Source organism: Patagioenas fasciata, chromosome 3, assembly GCF_037038585.1.
Source record: "Patagioenas fasciata isolate bPatFas1 chromosome 3, bPatFas1.hap1, whole genome shotgun sequence".
Taxonomy (NCBI): Eukaryota; Metazoa; Chordata; class Aves; order Columbiformes; family Columbidae; genus Patagioenas; species Patagioenas fasciata.
In genome coordinates, this window is record NC_092522.1 from 21,367,853 (window position 1) to 21,391,130 (window position 23,278).

The window sequence follows — 23,278 nt, forward strand, 5'->3', positions numbered from 1 at the left end:
ACAGTTTTCTTACAAACATCAGTGACTAACTGAGGTCTGTGACAGAAGGGTCCAAACTGAGGTTTTTTCCCCTCATACTTAGTGGCTTCTAATGAACAGCTGTTTCAAACTTCAGAATGTCTTAGATAATTACCCAAACCCCATTGCCATGGCATTTGAGCATCTCACGAGTTTAATGGCAATTGCCCTCACAACATTCCCTAAAATAGGGGAACAGAGAAAAATCTTACACAGGCGACTGATATTTAACGCATTCTGCACATTCTCTCTGACGTCTGTTCTCAGCTCATTTTCTGAACTGAGCTCTATTAAATACAAACAAAAATTTACTATCAATAAGCTCCTTGCATGGCAGATTTTGCTGAGAGATCAAAATCTGAAATGGTCTGAAGAGAGCTTTGTTATCTTCTGTTCAGTAGAAACGTTATGCAGTAACTATTTATTATTTTGTAGTGGAAGGACCTTCATTTCCTCTATGCTGTTAATCTAGCATCAGTCATCAACATTTAAACGGCTCCTGACAGTACCTAAAACCAACTCTAGTAAGCAGGAAAAGGGTACCTATTTTAAAATAGGAGTTAATTTATGTTTAAATGCTATTAAACACAGTGGTCACTATGGAGCTTCAGAACAAAAAGAGCTGTCTGTTCCCACTGAATCCCAGAGAGAACATCTGCGCTTTCTAAAGTAGTTCCAATTTATGTTCAAATGCTGTATTTGAAAAAGAGATTAAAATAACTGTAAAAGTAAATTTTATGTTTACAGAGATTTACTTTATCCAAATTATCTTTAAAGGCCCTTTTATATTTGTTATGGCTAAACATGCCCTTTTGAGATTCATAATGAAGAAGCAAAGTGTATTAAACCTTGGATTAAAAGATGCTGGCATAACTAGAAGTGGATTTAGTCCTAATTAAAGCAAGGCTATAAATACTCTTCTCTAGTATATATTGAGATTATAATTTTTTCCATTCATTGGCTATTGCTGGACAGAGCAAGCTACTATTATAAATCAATTATCAGCTGTACTTCCAGTGTGTTGCACACTGCTGATACAGTAGACTGTTTGTACATCCTGAAATGAGTCCATATGATATCTGCAATACAGGCAGGGAGCCTCAGTGGGTTGGGCTGAACTGCCTCCTTCTGCCCCTAAATCCTGCCTTGCACAAAGTCCTTGCCTGTAATATGTGTGTTGAGTTTTCACCTACACTGTGACCCCCCAGGCTCTGCAGGACTCCGCCTCAAAAGTTTCCAACAGGACAACAAGAATCCTATGATGACAAAACAAACCGATCCTCAGAAATACCAGTTGCCACAATTTTTTTTCTAAAGGATGTTGGTTCGCTGTAGAACAGGGACCTCTTAGAGACCTCCATGACCTTTACTGTACTGTACTTCAAAGAGAGAAGTCAGCCAGGGTATTTTTAGGCCTTCTCTTTCCTGGAGGCGGGTCCTGAGATGCCTCAGTGAGAGCTCAGCGCTGGAGCCCAAGCGCTGTTCTTCTCTCACACACTGCAAGCCTCTGCAGAGGCCAGGCAAACCCCTGCCAAATACACCAAGTACAAGTATTTTGCAGGAGGAACAAGCTCAGGACCTTCTGGTGTTTGATAAGCGACTGCACTGTCTATTCTGAGGTATTCCCTCTAAATATTCCCTCTGAAGACTTCAAGAAGTGGAGATTAGTTGAAGAAGGCAATACCTGTGAGACGTTCAATGACATCCAGCAGAGCTTTGCCGCTGAGGTAACGCGCTCGGTGGGCAAAGATTTGCAGCAGCAATGTGTTATCTGAAAGAGAAACATGTATTTCTGCTCACTCTTCCGAGGTTATAAGAAAAAAAAAATAGTTAAAAAGGGAAGGAGGGGAAAAGGCAGAGGTAACTGCATTTTGTAAAATGAAGGAAATTTATGCCAGTTTCTGAGTCCTTTACTTCTTTCCTTCAGCTTACTTGGGAGGATTTTAAATTCAAAAAGAAAAGTTCTCATTTCACATTTGTAAATCCAGAGTTAACTGCTGTACAATGAGCTGTGTTAAAGCTTCCACATCAGGGCCCTCAAAATTTAAATCACCTGTAAGCAATGAAAATGTTTTGCATCCTGGAGCTTTGCAGAAGTGACCTCCTCCCTTGTCTAAGGAAAAGGATGAGAAGGCTCAAGAGTCCACGCATCCATTCACACTTTAAGGATAAGCTGGTGTTAAATCTTTAAACTACCTGTTGGGATCTATGGACAACACTCCAAGTTACTCTTACAAGAGATAATTGCTGCTCATTGCCAACACCATCCACTCTCAGGTGCTCTTATACTATCTCTGAAATCAGATCTCGGTAGAGAGACTGAAAAACAACCTGATTTCCCAATACTTGACTGCCATATATATTTTAACGTCTCCTGTGCTGCCTGTTTTGGATTTGAGGTCTTGTTTTAATTAATAAACTGCTGCCTGAATTGGTCTGCAAGCCTCCAGTCTCACTGCTTTGATAAGCCAAGCAAAGCTTTTCTTGGAGGTAGAATGTTTGTGGGATGCACTACGATACCTCGCAGTGTCACCGGGAGTGGCACCAATAGGTAGAGTAAGCAACCTGCTTCTTTGTGAACCACTACAGAGTCAAATCCCAAAGGGGTTTTAAGTAGTACTGTGCTATTAAGTGCTCCGTTTTGCCTGAGATATAAAAAAGGTAGTCCCTAACAATCTCCTTGTGAGTGTGCAGTAATGAATCCGTTCTGCTACGCTAATTAAGCTTCTGCTTTGGTAATTACACTCTTCTCATTCATCTTTTCAAACAGACACTTCACTTTTTGTCCCACCCTCTTGCAGTATTGTCAGATGCTGTTTCACATTTGCTCTTCCTCCCCAGGGAGTTACCTTACAGCTGCTGCTTTGAAAAAAGATCTGGAGGTCTTGTGGAAGCACAAAATGTTAATTTGTCATTAATATTGGTATCTACATAGATTTTCAGGGGAACACTTGGGTTTGGGATGGGTGAGGGGGAGCTGCTTGTTTTCTTGTTTTTGTAGGAAGATAAGTATGTTAGCAGTATTCAACTTTCACTTTGAGAGTTTCAAATGCTCGGTACATTTTGAAACATTAAAGCTCAAGTAAATAACAAATTCACCCAGCAGTTACTTTTGCTGCCTTGAGAGACCTAAAGACAGAGGAGCTTTTAATAGCTACTAGAGAAAACAAGGCAACAGGCAGTCTGGTTCTTACTAACCCAGCTTTAATTCCCTGTACTACGTATCAGCTAAACCTGCTGGCCACAGGACAGGCAGCCCCGCAGTTGCTGTATTGAGCAGAGGAATCTGCTTCTCCGCACTCTCATTTTCACTGCGTTCCCCTCTTTGCTATGTTGACAACTACAGGGAAATTCCCCCTCCCCTCTCTCAGAGTGATGGTTCCTCTGGGAACCATCTGGGGCTGCTGGTCTGACTCCATGCCCTGGTGTCAGGCAGTGGCCATCTGAAGGGCATTTCTTTCATGACAGAGAACAGGGCAGGACAGATGTCAGAGGAGACAGCAAGATGTCTTGGTCCCATTGCAGTTGAGCTTGATTTGCTGATTCACCTCCACCTACAAGGTGGCTCCCTTGAGTGGGATTATGGTCCCAGGTCACAGCTAATGAATGTGTGTGGTCTTCAGCTGGGGACATCCAAACCAGTGCCAGGGTTAAGGTAAACAAACTATTCAGGCACTATTGGGAAGCAAATTAGTTTGGTTTTAGGTAGAATTTTGGTCTAACAGATGGGGGGGGGTGTTTTATGTTCTTTATTTGTTTGTATGTCATTTGGGGTTTTTTTGTTTCACATCAAGTGATCAAACAATTTTCTAACCAGCTTGCATTTTTGCATGGATCATTAAAGGTGGCAGATGAGGAAGTCTCACCTAAAGCTCAGAATATGAGGCATGTCAACACAGAGCCTCGGTGCAATAGCTGGGCTCTTAGCTATTAAACTCATAGGAGCAATGGGGCAAGAGGTTGTGCTATCTTACTCTTTGCTAGGAGCATTGAACAATCCTTTAGCGTTCTGGGGTGGTTTTGTCACTTTATAGCATATGGTATGGTTTTGCTCATGCATTTTTCCAGTAGAGCCTTCCTTCCCCCAGTAAAGCCCTAGGGTCTTGAATTTTGAAATATCTGTGATTCAGTTACCTGTTTGAACTTTTACAAATGTCCACAAAAATGAGCAGAACAAAAAATATATATCCCACCTTGTTTGCTTGAGAACCTGTCTCTGAGTAAAGCCACTGTGATAAGAGACAGATGCACCTTGCTCCTGTTCTAGCATCTGCCAGCATGGAAAATTTACAGTGACCTCTTAGAATTGGTGAGAGGGGAATGACGGAAAGCTTCATACAAAACCCTGAAGGGATCTATTTGCCACATCCTCTCTTAGCAGGATTCTGCAACTTTTCCCACACCTTCTCCCACGCACCACAAAAAAATCAGTAAGGGCCAAGAGCAGTAAAGGTCTCACCCTCCTCTCCTGCTTCATGATTAGGAACAACCCAATACTTGGAATACAGAAAGGCAGCAGGTCAGCAGATTCACTGAGTTTGCAAAGCAGCTGATGTGGAGAACTTGTTAATTTCACTTTAACACCTGCCTCTTCAACACTGAATTTTTCAGGCATATTCACCCAGTGCTGCATTTTCACAGCTGACATAAGTCTGTGTGGCAAGAGAATTTACAGCAGACCTTGACTATAGCAATCTTGCCCCATGCAGAACAACGTTTGGAATAAGCCATCATTTACAGCTTGATTTATCTTGATTTATACTTGTTTATTCTAAAGAAGTGGGAAAGAAGCCCAGCAAGAGCAAAGAGCCTCCACCACACTTCCCCCTATGTGTTTCAAGGAAAAAGCACATTCCTTTCATCTTGTTTTAGTGGTTGTAAACTTAACAGAGTGCACATATTAGAAATCCAATTCAATAAAAACAAAATGCATGCAGTTTCCCAGGAAAAACAGTCATGACAGATGCTAGTCACTTCCCTCATGCTCTTATAGTGGAAACTTAAAATAATCCCTAGAATGTCCTCTCTGTAATAATCAGATCTATGACCCAGGTGATAAGCAGTGTCCATTCAGCTACACATCCCAACATGATACAACCGATTGGAATAAAAAGAATGCAGGCAGGACTTCATACACATCTTGCAGCAGCTGGATGTTCCCACAGACAACAACAGCCATCCACAGACTTAGCACTCACTTGGCTCTGAGATGGAGGAGCCGCAGCTGGGGAGAGTCAGTGTCAGAGGTCAGCCTTACCTAGGTGATCAATGCATGCTTCCAGCACCTTCACAGCTGCAGCATAAATCCCCAAGTGCTTTGAGTTCAGGTTCTCAGTGACTGCTGCTATCAGAGAGGTCAGGACTGGGTATAAGGCATCTCCAAGTATGGGTGTCATCAAAGCCAGTGCCTCCAGCGCCTGCTGGTTCACTTTCTTGTTGCAATCCTGAAGTCTCAGGACAAAAGAGTCAAAAATCTGTTAAGAAAACAAAGGACAGGAAATCTGGATTAAAATGTTCTTGTTTCAAGGAGAGATGTAGAAACAAGCACCCAGAAATGTAAAATATAATGTTTTCTGTTAGGTCAGCACTTACTAGCACAATTTCACTGTTTTCTTATGGGCTACTCACTGTAGTGGTTGCACCTAATGGTGGTTGGAAAGATCTTCATATTTTATTAAGAGGTTTGAGTGCAGACAGGATAGTTCATATGGTGTTTCTCTCTATATTATTTACATTATTATTTACATAAATCATCGCTACAAATCATTAAATTAATCCCATTTTAATAATGCAATATCTTTGGTGCAGAGGTATGAAAACAGGTATTTATGATACCCATTTTTCCATAAAGTTGCCTCAAGTACTGAGGGCAGTATTGATTTTGCCAAAACTGTGGCTGGATGTGATCCAAGTTTTGTTTTTATCTGTCTCAGAACCTGCATCTGGAGGAGTGCAGGGCTCTGATGAACTCTTCAGTACCCAGACCATTTGTCTAGCTAACAGGTAGACTTCTGAAGTTTAATGTGTTGTGTAGTTCTCATTAGAGCAGGTTCAGTCCCTTGACAGCCACATTATCAGGCACCATTTGCTGGAAAAGGGGAAAAAAAACAGCTGCTGGGAGGAAAAGGAAGAGATCTGTCTCTAGCCATTGTCTTCCTCTTTCCAAAGGGAAAAAAGGGCCCACAGGAAGGGTGAGAATGGTCCCAATCAGGAAAGGGATGAGGATAGAAGTAAATAGGCAGAGTTGTGTCTGCAATAGAAGAGAAAGTTTACAGGAGTATCCTTTAATTTTTGGTTTTTTTAATCAATGCATCCTGATACTTCTCCTCCACCCCAACTGATTTCTCTTCTAGGGAATAATTTCCAGCCTTTCAGTGGCTGTATTTCCTTTGTTTTAACCTAACTGGTAGTAAGATACAGCAAAAGCTACAGCAACAGGAAATTCTGTCTCATGAACAGCACCAAGAGACACCTACCAGAGAAATACAGTTGGACTGAAATTGCTTGCCCTGATGCCTGGAGTTGAATGAAATTATTTGGGGTGAGAAGAGACCAGCCTGTCCCAGACAGCTAGTAGGTAACATAAGACGCACTGTTTTAACTTTACTGGTACAGGCTTGGGAAGGGACCTAACAGGAAAGGAGCGATGGAGATGCCCTACCTACCTGGGAAATGTTAGTGGAGATGAGCTGGGGGTTGTTTTTGCAGTGGTCAAGGAGGAGCAGCACTCCCTCCATTCTTGTCTGAAAGTCCTTAGCTGTCAGGAGCTTGCAAAGCTCCTGGCGCTGTTCAGTCTCTTCCTGTGATGGGCGACGGGCTGTCTGACGGGCTGTCTGACGGACTGTCTGACGGACTGTCTGACGGACTGTCTGGCGGGCTGTCTGGCAGGCTGTCTGGCGGGCTGTCTGGCGGACTGTCTGGCGGACTGTCTGACGGGCCTTCTGACGGGCTGTCTGAGAGGGTGGCATGGGTACATAAGAGACAGACCTTAAAATGGAAAATAAAAACAAAGTTAGACCTTTTGGTGATAATATCTCCCTTTGGTTAATTGTGAGGAATGCAACTTGAGAAGACTTCCTAATGATGTGATTTCAGCTAGATCTTTATCTGAAAAGCAGCTTTGATCTCATGACAATCATTACAGGAGACAATCTGGACTTAACATTATCACTAGTGCTTACTGAGGAAAACCAAGGCACCAAGGATGGGATGCATCTCATTTATCTTCAGGTGTCTTCCCAGGTACTCATCCAGCTTCCCTATGTGTGGAAAAGTAGGCACTACAAAGTCTAAATGCCTCATCTTATGGCAGGTGTCTGTATTATAAGGAAATTAATTGTCCTGGAGAAGTGCCTCTACAACAGGTATGGGAATCTGGATAAATAGCTCAGATGCATCTGAGCAGATGAATCCTACCCAGACAGATCAAGGGGCATAACTGAAGGGATCCAGAGGATCAGTAACAGAGGCAAAAACTGAAGCCAGCCATCCCGCTACTGCGCTCACATTATTGCTTCCTTAGCAGCTGGATCCACAGCTTGACAAACCCAATGGGAACAATTCTCTTGGATCAGCCTCTCTCTGCCATGAGCACGAGAAGCTCCTAACCCCACTACTGAGGTGTGCGGTGATCTTCCTGCCACTGCTGAGCACAACAGAGCTAAATAAATCCACTCTGTTATCAGAGAAGGGCAGGTACAGGTAGCTCTCTCACCAGCATGGGGAGACAGCAAGGACCAAACTCCTATCTTGAATGCTGACTGAGGCACAAGGGAAAAAAATATGCTGTCCATCAACCAACCAATAATGGGTCTCAATGACATGAATAGCTACAGAGTCCACATTGATATGTCTCTTGACCAGAACTACCAGTACTGTTTTTGAGTCAGAAAGCAATGACTCAGACAGGCCAAACAAAATGCATAGGAAGTGCTATTTTTGGGAATGGCATCTTGGTTCTAGAATGGGACTTCTCATCAAATCACCCATCTCAAAAAGACTCCACTGAGATAATAATACCCTGATTGAAATTACTTGTCCCAAACCAAACAGCAGAGAAATGGCCCTCTCGCAGCCTCCACAACACTGTCCTCGCCACCGCACTGGATTTTCTGAACTAAAACTGGTGGGTGTCTCTTCCTCTCTCTCAATTTTTGTGGAAAACCCTCCAGAGAACTTGTGTTCAGCCTAATGTAGAAGTAGACATTTTTGATCACGAAATATTTGTGGGGCAAGGAAACAATCTCTGGTACCCCTTGTCTCCACCAGAAAGATTTGTTTGAGGAAGAGACATGCAAAGCTTGTCATGTGCTTTGTCAGATATAACAGAAGTGCTCAGTACCCTTCATTAGAAGGCAAGTTGTCCTGGGGCATCATCAAGCCATTTTTCTTAGACTCCTTGGCAGAAGGAGGTTTCTTAGACTCCTTGGCAGAAGGAGGTTCCTTAGACTCCTTGGCAGAAGGAGATTCCTTAGATTCCTTGGCAGAAGGAGATTCCTTAGATTCCTTGGCAGAAGGAGGTTCCTTAGACTCCTTGGCAGAAGGAGGTTCCTTAGACTCCTTGTCAGAAGGAGATTCCTCAGACTCCTTGGCAGAAGGAGGTTCACATTCATGGTCTTCTGTCCCCTACACAAATATATAAAAAAACATGAATCTATAGAAGATAAAAGAGGAAATTATTTGTTTAAAACACAAATTATAACCAGGAAGGATCACTGCTACCAAGAAAGGCTTAGGAAAACATTTCCTAACTTAGAGAGGGAGATGGGCCAGAGATCCAGTGATGTCTACTATTTGTTTTCAATAACATAAGGTAGGTTATAGGTGCTACCATAATGGGCAGCAATACAAAATCCAGAATTCATTAGTCTTGTGCACAAGAATAATGCAAACTGTTAAGGAAACAAACTGGTGGGAAACATTTGGACTTTCTGGAGGGTGGCCCATTGTGTTGGGAGTTAATTTGGTTTACGCTCATTCTCCCTATCCCCGACAAAGGCACATGCCTGTCTAGAATGTAAATGAAAAGGAATGAAAAAAAATAGGGATGATTTTCCATGGGATGCTGAATTCATGAAGCTTCCTCCGGCTTCAGAGAGCATAACAGCAGGGCAGTGTTCCCAGAATACACACAATATGCGTACTAATTATGATTGCCTTGTGCATCTTTTGTATATTTGGAAATTTTTTTGGCACTAATACTTCATCTGTTGCAAAGACTCTATTACCTTCAGAAGCACTATTCTCCCTTCCTTGCTTTATTGGGGGGTGTGGGGAGTAGCATTGGGTTTTTTTAATGCTTGATGGTAGAACCATTTTCTCCTACTTTCCTTTCCTGTTTGTGGCTGATATTCAAAATACACCCACTTTCTTTCTAACTATACTAGTTCATTCACTGTCTGAAGATAAACAGGCTAAGGATCAACAGCTCATTCCCAGGAGCAAAATGATTCAGCAGAAGAAGAATGAGGTAAAGAAAGATTATATATGTTTAATCTCATATTAGCAATCTCAGTACTAGCATAAAGAAGACATTTCTCCTGCCAAGCACTTACCTTCCGCTTAATCATTGCCATAACAGCTTCCAAGTCCCGTGAGGGGGCAGACTTTTTCAAATAACTATCAAATTTTGGATGACTCATCAATAAATTCAGCATCTTCCGTCCATAATATCTAACATAGGAAAAAGAGAAATTAATACAGACTACTACTGTCTTTTCTCCCTGGCCTTGTGAATAAACGAAGGAAAAGCGTTAATAAACTGATATTTTAAACTCATCATGTGTAATACCTGCATGAGGAGGTATTACCTCTTCAGCAAAGAGATTTACCTCCTCTTACTGCAACTGCACAATGCTACCAGCTGAACACAAGAGGAGAACATAGGGTAACAGGAAAATACAATTTCACTCTGAAACTGAGGGTATGCTTCTGTGGAAGTGGAAGATCCCATGGGACAAGTGAAGACCACCTCCTGCTTGGATGTCATGGCTTATTTGCAGTGTCTTGCTGCCATTGCACAATAATTTACTTCCCCTTAACTGACAGAGAATCTAGGACAGATGACCTCATGCTTACTATTTATTATTCTATACGACATGTATGCACATGGGCAGCTAATTGATCATGTGTTCTTCACATCTATTAATGGGAATATAATTAATAATCAGACTAATGGTTTGGTTTGGTTTTTGGTTAGTTGTTTTGGTTTTGCTACTATGAAACTTCAGCTACTGTGAAGAGGAAATTTGGACGTCATTCAGCCACAGCCAACAACATTATACAATGATTGGGAAGAAAAATTTGTGACTACAATAGGCAATTAAATCTGCAGAAGGGATTTAGAATGATTGAATATATCACTTGAAAACAGCTGGATTTTTTCTAGGACAGTCTTAACCTTCCCAGAAATAGATGTTTGGGACCATTCAGTGACGAACAGTGGCCAATGCTTCAGCTTTACATTGCACACGTAAGGTGAAACAGAATTATTTGACTGCCTAATCTGAGCTCAGCTGATCTGAATAAAGAATCATTCAAGTCACAGGAATTTGTCAATGGCCTCTCTTGCTGGACAACCTCATCTTACTCAGTACAGTCATCTCCCCAGACGTTATCCACACTGTGAAGTAACTTTTTAAATTTTACCTTCCACTCTTTTGTGGTTTTATAATTTATAGCCAGGCATCAAACAGTTTTCAAATTTTAGGAGGTGAAATGAAGATCATCACCTTGTGTCCTGATGACAGTCCAGAGCAAGATTCACCAGCGTGTGCACCAGCACCTCAGTACTGGTAACTATGCCCGAGAGGAGTTTATTGGCTCCAGTTCGCTCCATCGCAGTCAGTAGGTGTTCGGCTGCAGTCTTGCGCACCAGGACATTGCGGTGTCTGCAAACAAGGCAACAAAGACTGGGGTAGGGGGAAAAAGAGGGCCAGAAGCACAGGCCTCGGTCACAGCATGGTCCCTGTCATTGCTAGGGAAAGGACACACAAGTTCTCACTGCCATTTTAGCCACCTGTAGGTGATTTGTCCTCAGATAAACACAAAATTGGCATTGTACAGAGAGGCTACCTGCAAGTAAGAGGAAGGAATTCTACCTCCCTGGACTATTTGATACTTAATTTCTTTCCTGAAATTTAGTCTAGGAAAGAGGGAAATGAAAGACAATTTTTACTGACTCATCAGAGGGCTCCACTACACAAACAGAACTGTAGCAGTCCTGGGGCTTATTCCACCTGTTTATCTCCAAATCTGCAGAGGGAAATTTTTCACAATGAGAACAATCAGTCATTGGAATAATCTCCCCAGGGAAGTGAGTTTCAGCTGGACAGGGTGCTGAGCCACATTGTCTAGACTGCACTTCTGCCAAGTAAGGTTGGACCAGATGGTCCAGGTGGTCCCTTCCAATCTGGTACTCTGTGATTCTATGATTTAAGGCAGCATTTGCTTCAGTTATCCTATGGGAGTCAGCCTGTGAAGGCACCTATAAAGCTGCTCACTATCTCAAGGCTGACTTGCAACATCAATTTGAATAGAAAGTAGAGATCTAAGGACATGACGGTCAGACAGAGCCCACTTAGTAGGAGCTGTGCCTGCTGAGCCGCACCCAGCACGTTCTCCCCAGTGTGCTCCATGTGTTAGCAATTAGCCTCCTTATTTCTCAAGTTAATGGCATAATGATGATGCATGGCTTTTCTCAGTGCCTCTGTGGTTAGCGTTGTGAAATATCAAAAGGCACTCACTGCTAGAATAGCTATTGTCCCTCTTCCTGCAAAGCCACAAGACTATACCACCACGCATTGCAGGAACTTTTGCTTCCCCATCATTCACCACATCTCACCAGCATTGACATATTGTGGGAACAAATAGGCTGCAGGAGGGCAGAAGTAGATGCAAGAGGAAGGGAGAGAGGTTTATGATCAGAGAATCTAATCACCGAGTTCACAGAAGATGCAGGAGACAGGACCCTTCCCTCCCATCAGTTCCCTTCTGCCTCCCATCCCTTCCCTCTACCGACACAATTCAAGGTGAAGGATAGCACTAAGAAAAGAATGACGTACTGGACTCCACTGGCCATGAGAGCAGTCATTGCTCGTGCAGGAGTCACACTCCCCGCCATGAGCCCCAGGGCTTCATTGGCTGCTGTCTGAATGAAGTCGTTGGAGTCCCCCATCTTCTGCAGCAAGACCCGAGCAATCTCATCCACCTTGTGGTCCATGTCCTTCTTCATGGTCCTGAAGAGATCTCCAAGAGTGTTGATTGCACAGCAACACACCTTTGAGCGGAGATTGTTCACCTGGGGAAGTCATGAGGGGAAATGTAAGAACCACCCTGTAGAGAAAATCAATTCTCCAGGTGAAAGTCCCATGAAACAACATGACTTCTCACTGTGTCCAGATGGAATATAAGAGCACAGTAAGAGCAGAGGACCACAAGTACAGGAACACACTTACTCTGACGCCAACTTCTTCTCTCTCAGGCCCACTTATACAATTTTAATGAGACTGAAGGCCTAAAAATATTGTTTAATCTAGAACTAAGTGTGCTACTCAACCCATAATGTGCACTGCTTTGATTTTAGACCTTAAAAAAAAATAAAGGCAATGGCTGTTTTTAAACTATAAAGGTACAATTCATAAAGACAAGACAGAGGAAAAGTAGTACTTTCTTCCTGTCCAAAATCGCAGCACTGGCAGTTTGAGCACTCAACGAGGAAACTGAAAATGCAGGCTCAAGTGTACAATCAGGCTAATATGCAGCATGGACTTGAAGTCCATCTACTGCTCTGCCTGGTCAGGAGAACCCCAGCTGTTGAACTCAAGGTACTCAAGCATTTTGGAGGTCACATATAATTACAGCTGCAACCCATGGGGTTTTGCAGCATTCAGGGCTGTTCTTGGGTGACCCTTGCTTCCAAAAGTCTCTCCCATAAGGGTAAGGAAGAAATAACTGAGAGTCACGTGCTTCATTTGAAAAATACTTTGAAGGACAGACCAGTATTTCTTTCTGCCAGAATTAGTTGTGCCTCTTAATAAAAGAAAACCATATAAGTGCTAGAAGTGCTTGTGAAAGCAAAATCTGGGACTGGAGTGAAACAAAAGCTGAAAGATGTCTCTGTGCATGATCGTAGAAGAGAGAGGAGGAAATTTCCTCAGAAATATAAAAGTGATATAAAAATCAGATGAGCTAAGCTGAAAGGGCTTCTTGCCCTAAGCCAGATCTCACAGGGGTAGAATCTGAGTCCTGCATATCTAAACAGAAGGGTTTAAAGAGTCCAACAACACAAGGAACATTCAAGCTTCCAATGTCATTAAATATTGGAGAGGAGGAGTTGCTTTCATGGAAATAAGCTGTCCTACTGTCTTCTGCAAGCAAAGGAAAATTTAATATATTTGGCAATCATGCAGTAAGAGTACAAGTCTGTGGCCTGAACTGGCTGCTAAGTGCCAAGTTGGAAATACAGCCACAGATGTTATTAATTAGCTTAGGGTGAGACCTCTGTGTTCACTGAGAGATGAGACAGTGAAGCTGTGTGTGACTGCCTTGCTCACCCCACAGCCAGGCTGGTCTAAGCACCCAGTTGCTGCTGTGCAAAATTCCACAGGCACACAGAGTCAGCAGTTTAGTGGAAAGGGCAAATTGCCAAAAAGCAAGCAGAAAGGAAGGAGGAAAAAACATCATCAGGAAACACAGGAAAATAAATACCTGCAGTCACTCACCCAGGTTGCTGAGGAGGAGGAAGAAGTGGGAGGAAGCTGGGAGGCAAAAGCTGCAGTGTTTAATTACAGCTTGGCAGAGACTTGGGCTGTGGCAAATCACCTGCAGTTTCTGTATTTGTATATTGCATGAGAATGACACCTACCTCAAAGAGAAGAGACACAGAAGCCCTGCATGCCTGTAAATACAGCTATATTGTGCAGACAGATCATATAGATAGGTGACATAGCCCTTAGAAAAACAGTGAATAAAATAGTGATGAAGGCAGACACCCACGTAAATGAAGAAGCACGTATCAACTCTATGCTCTCATGTACGAGGTGCATAGGACACAATCGAACATAACATTCTTACCTCTTTGATAACTACCAAGGAAACATCATGAAGTTTAGAAAGAAGGACTTCTGAGTGGGAGACAGCCAGGCGTCTGATGCTGGTGAGTCCCTTCACTTTCTCCTCCCTGAAAGGCAATTACCAAAAAGATCGACTTTTCTCACCACCCAAGAACTTGGCAGCACCCTCTAAAATTACCAGGGTGTCAGCTCAAACAAGCACAGGGAGGTGCTTCTTATACAGCACTTAATTAAATTGTGGACTCGTTGCTACAGGATGCGGTCGTGTTCAAAAGCACACATAAATGCAAAAGGCAAATAGATGGTTTCAGAATGGCTGGGTTAATTTGCAGCTGTTAAACAAGACACCCTTCCTGAAATCACTGGCACACAAAGTCTCTATGTCACTGCTTCCTAGAAGCTGGAAGACTGTGCCATGTTTCTGTTTCTTGGATCCTCCCTGTACCCTGTGTCTGAGAAACAGTCCCGTCTGGCTGTTACTGGGGCGTTTTCCCTCTTCGCCATCCCCATAGGGCAATGCAGGAGGGAGAGCCTTCACTGCCACTCCATAGCTTGAGTTTGCACTCTACAATTTAGTCTTGTTCCCCACAGCCTCGCCCTCCCCTCCCCCAAAAAAGACAGCATGTCATAAAATACTCCATACCTGGGCAAGAATAGACAAAAAGCTGGATTTTCCAGAAAATCCCTACTTAAAATAACACCTACAACAGCAACATGTTATTTAAAAGTAGTAAAAACCCACCTCTTTCAGCATTTTCTTAGTGAAGGACCTGAGCTACATGAAGACATGTTACAGTCACTGGTTCACCAGGGCGGCAGGGCAGGGCTGGGCATCCACCCCCACTGGGGTCCCTGAGTGTAACCCAGACCCTGCAGCAGCTCCCTGCACCTCACAGGGCATCAAACAGGAGTGGGAAAGAGAAAGGAGAGAGGGGCAAAACAAAGTGATATTGCACAAGGAGGTGCATCATGGAAGACTTTTCATGGTTATCCCAGTGTGAATGGAGCCTTAGTGCACATATGCTGACTCAGAAATCAAAGGGAAAACCAATATCACCTGAAATTTGCTGAGTCTCCTCCTGTCTGTGTTCAATTTCAGGACACACTGTGATTATCAACAAAAACATCTTTGGCCCATATTAAGCAGTGAAGAAGAAAAAGTTTCATTCTAAAAGTGCAAGATTCCTGAAGGATTTTTTTTTTCTTTTTACTTGTCTTCTGCCACAAGGCTTTCAGGGGAAATGACAGGCTGAGAAACTCCGTACCACATCTCAGTCCATTTCTCAGAAATAGGAACTCCCCATAGGTGCTTCTGGAACTTAGCTGCGGGAGGACCAGAGATAAATCCTTACTCAGTCCCACCCGGGCCAGTGACCTGAGGCACCCAAATCTGTAAACTCAAGACCACTTCCATCCTGCTTCTGGCTTCAGCCAGCAAATCATCTTGTTGTCAACTTTCTCTCTTCCCTGAAGGTTTCATTTGCAGCTACGTGGAGCAAAAAACCAACCTAGGAAACAGCAGGGACCTGCTGTGGCTCTAAGACTGCTATGGACCAAGGCAAATAAAAGGCTGCTCTCACATCTTTATATTGTGATTACTTTGGAGTGGTTTCAGTAGTTCCCTTGGGACATCTGGGATGTCTGGGCTCAGAGGCACTAGAAAAAAGGTTCTAACTTACCTTTACACTGAGAGGGAGAAAGACTGAACAGGGGGCTTTCTTACCAGTCATCGCTGCTGAGCCATGTGAGAGCATTGAGCAGCACCTGCTGTGCATTAGGGTAGGGTTTGGCTTCCCGGGCGTCCCCGCACTCTGGCTCATCTCTCCCCTTGGAGGAGTCCAGAGCAATGGGCGACAGTGAGTTCACTGTAAGGAGAGTGTCAGACATCAGCATTGCGTACCCCAGGGTGAGGCACCCTGCCACCGAGCAGATGGCAACCCAGTCCCCAGCCAAGATTACATATGCGCGCAAACTGGCATTGATTCAGTGGCTTCCCTGCTGTCTGGTTCATTTTTCCAGCACCCAACCATCTCACATTCATCCCCAGTTGGGCATCAGCTCCTTGTGTGAACCTGAAAATTGCACACACTGAGCCAGCTCCCACATCTGGATGGGTACCACAGCCAGCTTGCAGATTGATAGTGCTGCAGGGCTTACACTCACCAGGAGCCAGTGCTGCTCAGCAGGACTTGCTACCCCAGGAGTAAGCTCCTGAGATGTGCACATACCTCCCTGTATCACCTGCTGTGACCTGAGGCAGTGAGGACAGAGGGACCCTGTAACTTTCTGAGGAAACATCTCCAGCTGTCCCCAGCGAGCACCAAGCCTGAACAACCAAGTCCTGCTGGGCTTGGTCAAATCCACAAGGAGCAAGTGCCAGGGAATAGTGATACCTGACCTGCTGAGCCTGACAGCACCTCTGTTCCCATTTATCTCAACTATTCTGGACAGCAGGCAGCTAAGTGCACATACATTTTAGCATACCATTGGGAAAGTAGTAGTTTATGGATTTCACTATTTTCCGAGCATGAGGAATATTTACTATTTCAGAGGTACCCATTGGCTGTATTTTGAAGATGCTGAGGTGAAATTTATTTGTCATCAAATGTATTTGTTTGCAAACTATGCAATGCCTAAGCTTTCTCTTGTGGAAAAAGGCAATTCCTAGTCTTGATAGTTGTGACAAAAAAAAAGCCTTCCAAATGTGAACTGAGAATAAAAATATGTAAATATAGATGCAAATTGTTGGCAAATACAGTTTCTTGATGATAAATATACCAGGTATAAGAACATTCAGATGACAAATGCATTTGTTATGAAACCTATTTATCATCAAAAGCATTGTAGGTCAAAAACTTCATGCATTGCCTGCAAAAGCTCATTTCCTAAAGTGTAGATGTAAACATCTGAGCTGTCTAAAAGTACTGAGTATAAATATTACATAGAATCTAGGCACTACTATGGACTCTGTAGTGTTTTTATGCTACCTTACGTGTTCTATGAAGTATGGAGGAACTGTAAAATCAAAAATATTCAGATGGGTACTAATTTGGATGTTACCAATACTACTATCACTGATATCAGTGACATATGTACATATGCACAAGTATGTGCATATACACAACTATATTCGAGGTGAACGGAGAGCCATGTCAGGCTAGTTCTGATCAGTTTTGAAAACTGGAGTAGCATCACTAGGAAGGAGCATTCAAAATATCATTCTTAGTTCCCTTTTTCCTAACTCTTGGTGCTCAGGATCATAACACAAGGTAGGCCACCCACAAAGGAGAGCTGAGAATCAGTATGCTCACTATCTGCTGCATATTTGCTGCAGGGAGTGAGCAGCCTGGGAGCACCAGTAACCTCTCATGTACGTCTTCTGCTACAGAGAGCCACTGTATTTGGGTGGGCTGACCAAAATACAGTCGGAAATACAGGCACTGCTTGTTCCCAGTTTGCATTGCAGGCAGTGGGATGAGAGATGCTACAAGTCGTTAAGCACTTCTAGATGCAATAGAATGAATGTATCACTTCTCTAATTTCCATGAAGAGGCAGCCCTTGCTGCGATAGTAGAAAAACTGGCTGCAGAGCCAGACAGCAGCACAGGCTAACTGACCATGGTGGTACACATATGTGCATGGTGAGCACACCCTGCCAGACAGTACTGGAGCTCAGTCCTGCAGTTACAGCTGCTTCCCAGCACCAGTGTTATGTTTTGGACTATCAGTACTGGCAAAAGCTATAGCTTAAGGCTTTACCCCTACTTCATGCAGCTCAACTTCCCAGTGGATGTGTAAGCACCAACTGCTCCAGTATCACTGAGCTGGAATGGATCCAAAGGAGGTTTGCTCTCAGTCCTCTGAACAGGCTTTGGACCTGAGATCTTACCTGTGGTTGAGGAGTGAGGCAGTTTGTGCTCCTTGTGCTACGTACTGGTGTGGGGGCTGCAGGGGAGCAGGCTCACCTGAGGAGTTGCGTGGGACGCTGCTGTTCTTGTTGATGACAGGCATGCTGGGCAGTGCGGGCCTGTTGAACCGCTTCCTCAAAGCAGTACCAGTGCTCTCTTTGCCTGTATTGCGCATGCTGGGAGCTGTCCCATTGACAGGTGGTGGGCCAAAGCCTGCAGAGACCAAAAAGGATCTTGTTAAGAGGAAACATCTGAACAGGGTGGACTATCCCTCAACAGGGGGCTTGGAAAGGGCTAGAAGTCTTGCTGGAGCTGGGTAACATCTCTTTGTTATCCCAGACAATGATCACACAATGTGGTGATGCTTTCCGTAAGAAATGAGGAAAACTCAGTGCTGCTTTTCTTTTGCTTTCTTGTTTCAGAGGCTGGATAGGGAAGTTACATTCTAGAGGTTCCCACCTCAGCACTCCTCACTAGTACTTCACAAAATAATAGCAAGAAAAAGAGCAGAGAACCTTGTCTGATGCCCTTGGGCTGAGTGCTGACACTTAAGTTTGCTGCTGCTGTGCTCAAGGTAGTGCGTGCAGCTGTACAATCAGTGTCTGTCAGCTGCAATTAAGTCAGCAATGCTGCTTGCTCATGTGGGTGAAACGCAAGCTCTGGCTAAGGGCTCCAGCACAGCTCTATAGTGTGAGCTCCTCAGCAAGGAGTGGGGTGAGCAGGATAATCTGTCCTATCATGTGAGCAAGATATTTTGTGTTTTAATTAGATACAGTTTGATTTTGTTTCTTCCAGGGGCACCTTGGTTGAAAAGCCTTCTTTTGGACTCACCCATTCACCTTTCCTGGAGGCTACTCTCAATTAGAGAGTCTGAATCCCCAGTGTAGTTTGCAAGACAGAATTATCCAGTCTGAAAGACTTCATAGGAGAAGTGGGGAAAGTGATTTACTGTGACTGACTCAGTATGGGCCGGGAGCAAGACACATCATGCCTCTGTATTTTTCTTTGAAAAGTGGAAATAAGTCCTGTGTAAGCTTCCACTCAGATGCAAGTTTAACAGCCTTCCAGTCCAATTTCATAGACATTTGCAACACTATGTAGTAAGTAGCAAGCAAGCAAACAAAAAGGCTCACAACTATTGCAACCACTTACTTTTGTTGGCTGCATCCCTGGGGTCAGTGTTCAGTGCAGGGAGCTGCAAGGGCTTTTCTGTCTCTTCCTCCCTCTCCCTAAGCACAATCTTCCTCTCTCTCATTTTATTGTAAGCTGACTTGCACAAGACAACGCGGATCTAGTTGCAATGGAAATAAATCATAGCACATGAAAAAAGATGCACAAACCACACACAACACCTCATCAGGAACACAGTGGTAGCGTGTCATCTTCTTTACTGCAGCTCCATATACATCTCAATAGTTTCAGAAGAATTCCTCCTTCCCTCACCTTGGCAGACAATTACAGCTAGTGATATGTAACACTCCATTGCCATAACCTTCTACTGGCCCAAGATGCTGTTTCTCAATCTATGTCAAGAAGACCTGCTTGAACCAAGAGAGTCATAGCAGCGCTCCAAGACAGATTAAGAGCTCACCTTACTGTGAGCAGGTGGTTCAGTTCCTACAGGCTATGGCAGGGGAACAAAACCCATCTGCAATAACCAGCAATGAGAGGTAATTTGCTGTTTCTTAACAGTCATGGCCAGTAATTGCAGTTGCTTCTCACTTCCTTGCTTCTGAATGACTCAGCTGCTCTCTGAGAACCCAGAGTCCAAAAAAGGAGTCATGTGAAAACAAGTTGGAGGAACATTGGTCTTATTGAATAGAAAAACTGTGAATGAGATGGCTGTGAGATACAGCAAGAAAGGTAACTAAGGAAAAGCAAGGTCTTCTATTTTATTCTGCAGCCTTCCTTGCATTCAACATTATAATCTTTGCTTCTGTGCTTCCAAGCATGCACTGTGCACATGTTCACTGATGTGTAACTTGCCCTGCCATTCAGATCTGCTCTAAATCGGCCTCCGCACATAAAGAATGCTTTTTGCCTAACCTTAGCACCGCCTCTCAACCAGTGACTTCTGCACCAGGGAAAATACTCAAGTAATTGCTCTGTAGTTGTCAAATGTATTCCAAATAGAATCTGCTCCGCAAGAGGGGAAGATTATGATTTTCAGTGACATTTTGTGCTAAGCACTGAACAGTCATTGAAAAGGAAGCCTGCTCACCCCTGTCCTTAGCCATTACCTTTTCATTGCTGATCTTGAAGTCATCGACACTCAGAAGGCGAGGCCTCTCACGATGGTTTGTCTCCTTGGCCTGTCTGAGTGGAAGGCTTGGCAATGGGACCACAGGTTCACGCAAACGTCTGGCAGACTTCACATCACGAGCAACGCGATGCTTGATAGGAGGCAAAATGGGTTCCAAAGTCTGGACCTCTGATAAGACAAGGATATAGATCGTGTATGATAACAGTAAGGAAGATAGCACCTTTCCAAACAGATGGCGTACTACCATATTGCACTGGCAGCAGAAATGACATTGCTTTGTTGGCCACCAGACTCAAACCTACTGTGCGATAAAGGCCTCAGCCCTTGGATTCTGGTGAGCAGCTGTGTTTGATAGAGAAGAACAGAGAGATGGAGATTGCTCTTGCCAAAAGGGTTTGTCTCTGTTCCTATCCATTTTGATTTTAGTAAACATCCTCTTTTCCCCAGTTACTAAAGAACTACTGGGTTTTAATAGCTATATTTAATAGTCTTTGTAGAGGTAAGAATTAACATTTCCTCCTCTTTGCTGGAATATTTTAGAGGGCATTAAAAGAAAAGCTTAGGATTGCTAGAGTGTTACCAAAAGCAGAATTGTGCTCTTGAAGCCAGAATTCATTTTCCCCAAGGGGTTTCATTCTAAATTGCAGTAGGTCAGCCCACTTTCTGGGCAGACTCACCAAAGGCTGATTTTCTTAATGGGAATAGCACAGTACAGCTCATTCTGAAATACTCTCCAAAAAGAGCTATTAAAACTCGGAGAACTAATCATTCCTTACATGGCTTCACAGATGATAAAATCATGTGATAGCCAAGCAGTAAAAAAGGAATAACTTTCTTAAATCAGGAATTTTTTCCCTGCAGAATGGTCAGGTCAATAACAAAAGAGAGAGAAAGATGGTTTAATGATATATCTCATTTCTAGTCTATAATGTATCCATCAAAAATGTCACATTACTTGCTCAGCAATAGTTCTCCCTAGTTGCACCCAGCATCCTAGCTGCATATCAGCAATAAAGGAATCATTCCTATTGGGAATGCCCATTATTTGTCAGGACTAATACTGAGCTGAGGGACCAGTGGATCTTATTGCTTCTTCTGCATCAGCACAATTGTTTCTCAAATTCCCATCTCTCCTATTGCTACAAACCCACAGACGGCAAAGGGGCAGCAACGGTGTCATTGAGGTTTTCAGGTTAGAAGTACTGGCTGACACAGATGCACCAGACACCAGATTTTGTCTTGCAGAACTCTAATTGCTAGTGACAACGCAAGGCAGGGAGCAGAGGAAAGTCAGTAAGCATCTCCTACCCAGCCTCAGTGTGCAATACTGACATATGCACATAGAGTGGGGGAAGAGATTTGTAATCGTAAACCCAGGATATGTGACTTGGGGTAAATGAGTTGCAACAAGGAAACCTCATTACTCAGCATTGAATTTAGGCTTGTACTTAAAAGGACAGAGAGCTCAGGTCCTGCGTAGGCTGGATCCTTAAGTCTCTTTGTAAAAGGAAAATTCACAAGGACTTGCTATCATACAAGGTTTCACTATTTCTTCCAATGCAAAAATAGGCTCTGCTGATTAATCTACTTCAGATCTGAAAGGGTTCAGTTCAGAAGCTGCTCAAGATAAGGTTTTCTCCTTCAAGTGTTGGAGGAATGAGTGGGCACATTTCTCATTTCATGCAAAATGCCTCATTTTTCTCTAATCTTTGTGACATTAGAGAGCATGCTGGGGGTTAAAAGGTATAAGCATGAGTTAGGGGAACATTTTCTTTTCCTCCTGTGCATTTGCAGGGCCCCAAGGTACTCTTCTAGCTCCTGCCATTCATAACTCCATGCTGGAGTCATTTTCACTGGATCAACAGAGCACATTTCCCAGTGGCTGGTCTCTGAGGAGCCATCTGAGTGCATCAAAGAATGAAAAAAGTTACAGGACAGTTTTCAGCTGAATTTTCACATTGCCATCCATGAGTCACCTATGTTCTTTTTAGGGCAACCATGCCCTGTACCCACCTTGAGATTTAAATGTCTTCTCTTCACTTCTGCTGCCTGATCTTGACCTTAAGAAAATTGAGGACAAAATAATATATGAGGATACAGAAGGAGAGGCAAACTTCCTTAGCAAGATCCATCTGATGAAGGAGAAAATGCAACCCATAAAACCAACAATACACAAAGGTGATTAATTGTCACTAAATTTTCAGCTGCTGGAGTCACACAGAACTGGTCAAGCTCCAGCTGAAACACAGGATTTCAATTTGGGCCTTAACTATCCAATTCTGCTGTCTCTGCTTTCGGAGTTGAGTGGCTCTCACTGTTCATGCATCCTTTCTGAATCAGCAAGAGATGTTAAGCCAGCCATAAGTCTGTATTGAGTGCAGCTACCTTTATAGTGCTGTAGAAGCCTAACATTGCTTGGCCATGCCTTAAACTGATGGCAGTATCTTGTTACACATGGAAATACCACTGCTGTCTCCTGAGAATAATCTTACACCTCCCTGTTCTTTTTAGAAGAAGGGTTTTTCCAACTCAGCTGGTAGGTAAGTATACTCAGATTGCACTGTAAAAGCTATGCTGAAGCTTTTGAATTGGAACTATATTTCTATGACTCCTTATTTATTGTTATAACTAGGATAAAGCTGACAGCTAGATTTCCTCACGCATATCGAAGCAAACATCTTTCCATCAGTTACAGCCCCATAACTGTTCTCTAGTACTTTCCACCCTTTGATCTTAAAACCATATGCAAATATTAGGCATCTATAGAATTAGACATCTATAAACAGAGATTTATCTGGGCTTCCATTTTACAGTGAAGGCCCAGACACAGAGAAGTTATAATTGATGTTTACAGAAGCAGCATCTGAATTTACAGACAGCTCTACAATAGTCAATATTTGCCCTAACATAACTTTGCAGGTACAGGTATTGGCAAAGATCACACACAAAACCAGATGCTGTATTCAGATCCATGCAATACAGTTCCCAAAGGGTGCCACAAAGATTACAGAGTGAAT

General features: G+C 43.3%; 1 protein-coding gene across 1 annotated transcript in view; it reads right to left on the reverse strand.

Moving 5' to 3' along the window:
* Positions 1–23,278, reverse strand: part of LOC136099662 (TOG array regulator of axonemal microtubules protein 2-like) — a 37,623-nt gene that overhangs the window by 796 nt on the left and 13,549 nt on the right. The window contains exons 6-18 of the mRNA XM_071807274.1: positions 22,275–22,321; positions 20,239–20,429; positions 19,151–19,289; positions 18,056–18,211; positions 15,814–15,955; positions 14,092–14,197; positions 12,081–12,316; positions 10,749–10,907; positions 9,573–9,690; positions 8,360–8,643; positions 6,684–7,005; positions 5,276–5,492; positions 1,703–1,789 (exon numbers count right to left, since the gene is read on the reverse strand). Coding sequence (XP_071663375.1) covers positions 1,703–1,789; positions 5,276–5,492; positions 6,684–7,005; positions 8,360–8,643; positions 9,573–9,690; positions 10,749–10,907; positions 12,081–12,316; positions 14,092–14,197; positions 15,814–15,955; positions 18,056–18,211; positions 19,151–19,289; positions 20,239–20,429; positions 22,275–22,321 — 2,204 coding nt within the window. The remainder of the gene's footprint in view (positions 1–1,702; positions 1,790–5,275; positions 5,493–6,683; positions 7,006–8,359; positions 8,644–9,572; positions 9,691–10,748; positions 10,908–12,080; positions 12,317–14,091; positions 14,198–15,813; positions 15,956–18,055; positions 18,212–19,150; positions 19,290–20,238; positions 20,430–22,274; positions 22,322–23,278) is intronic.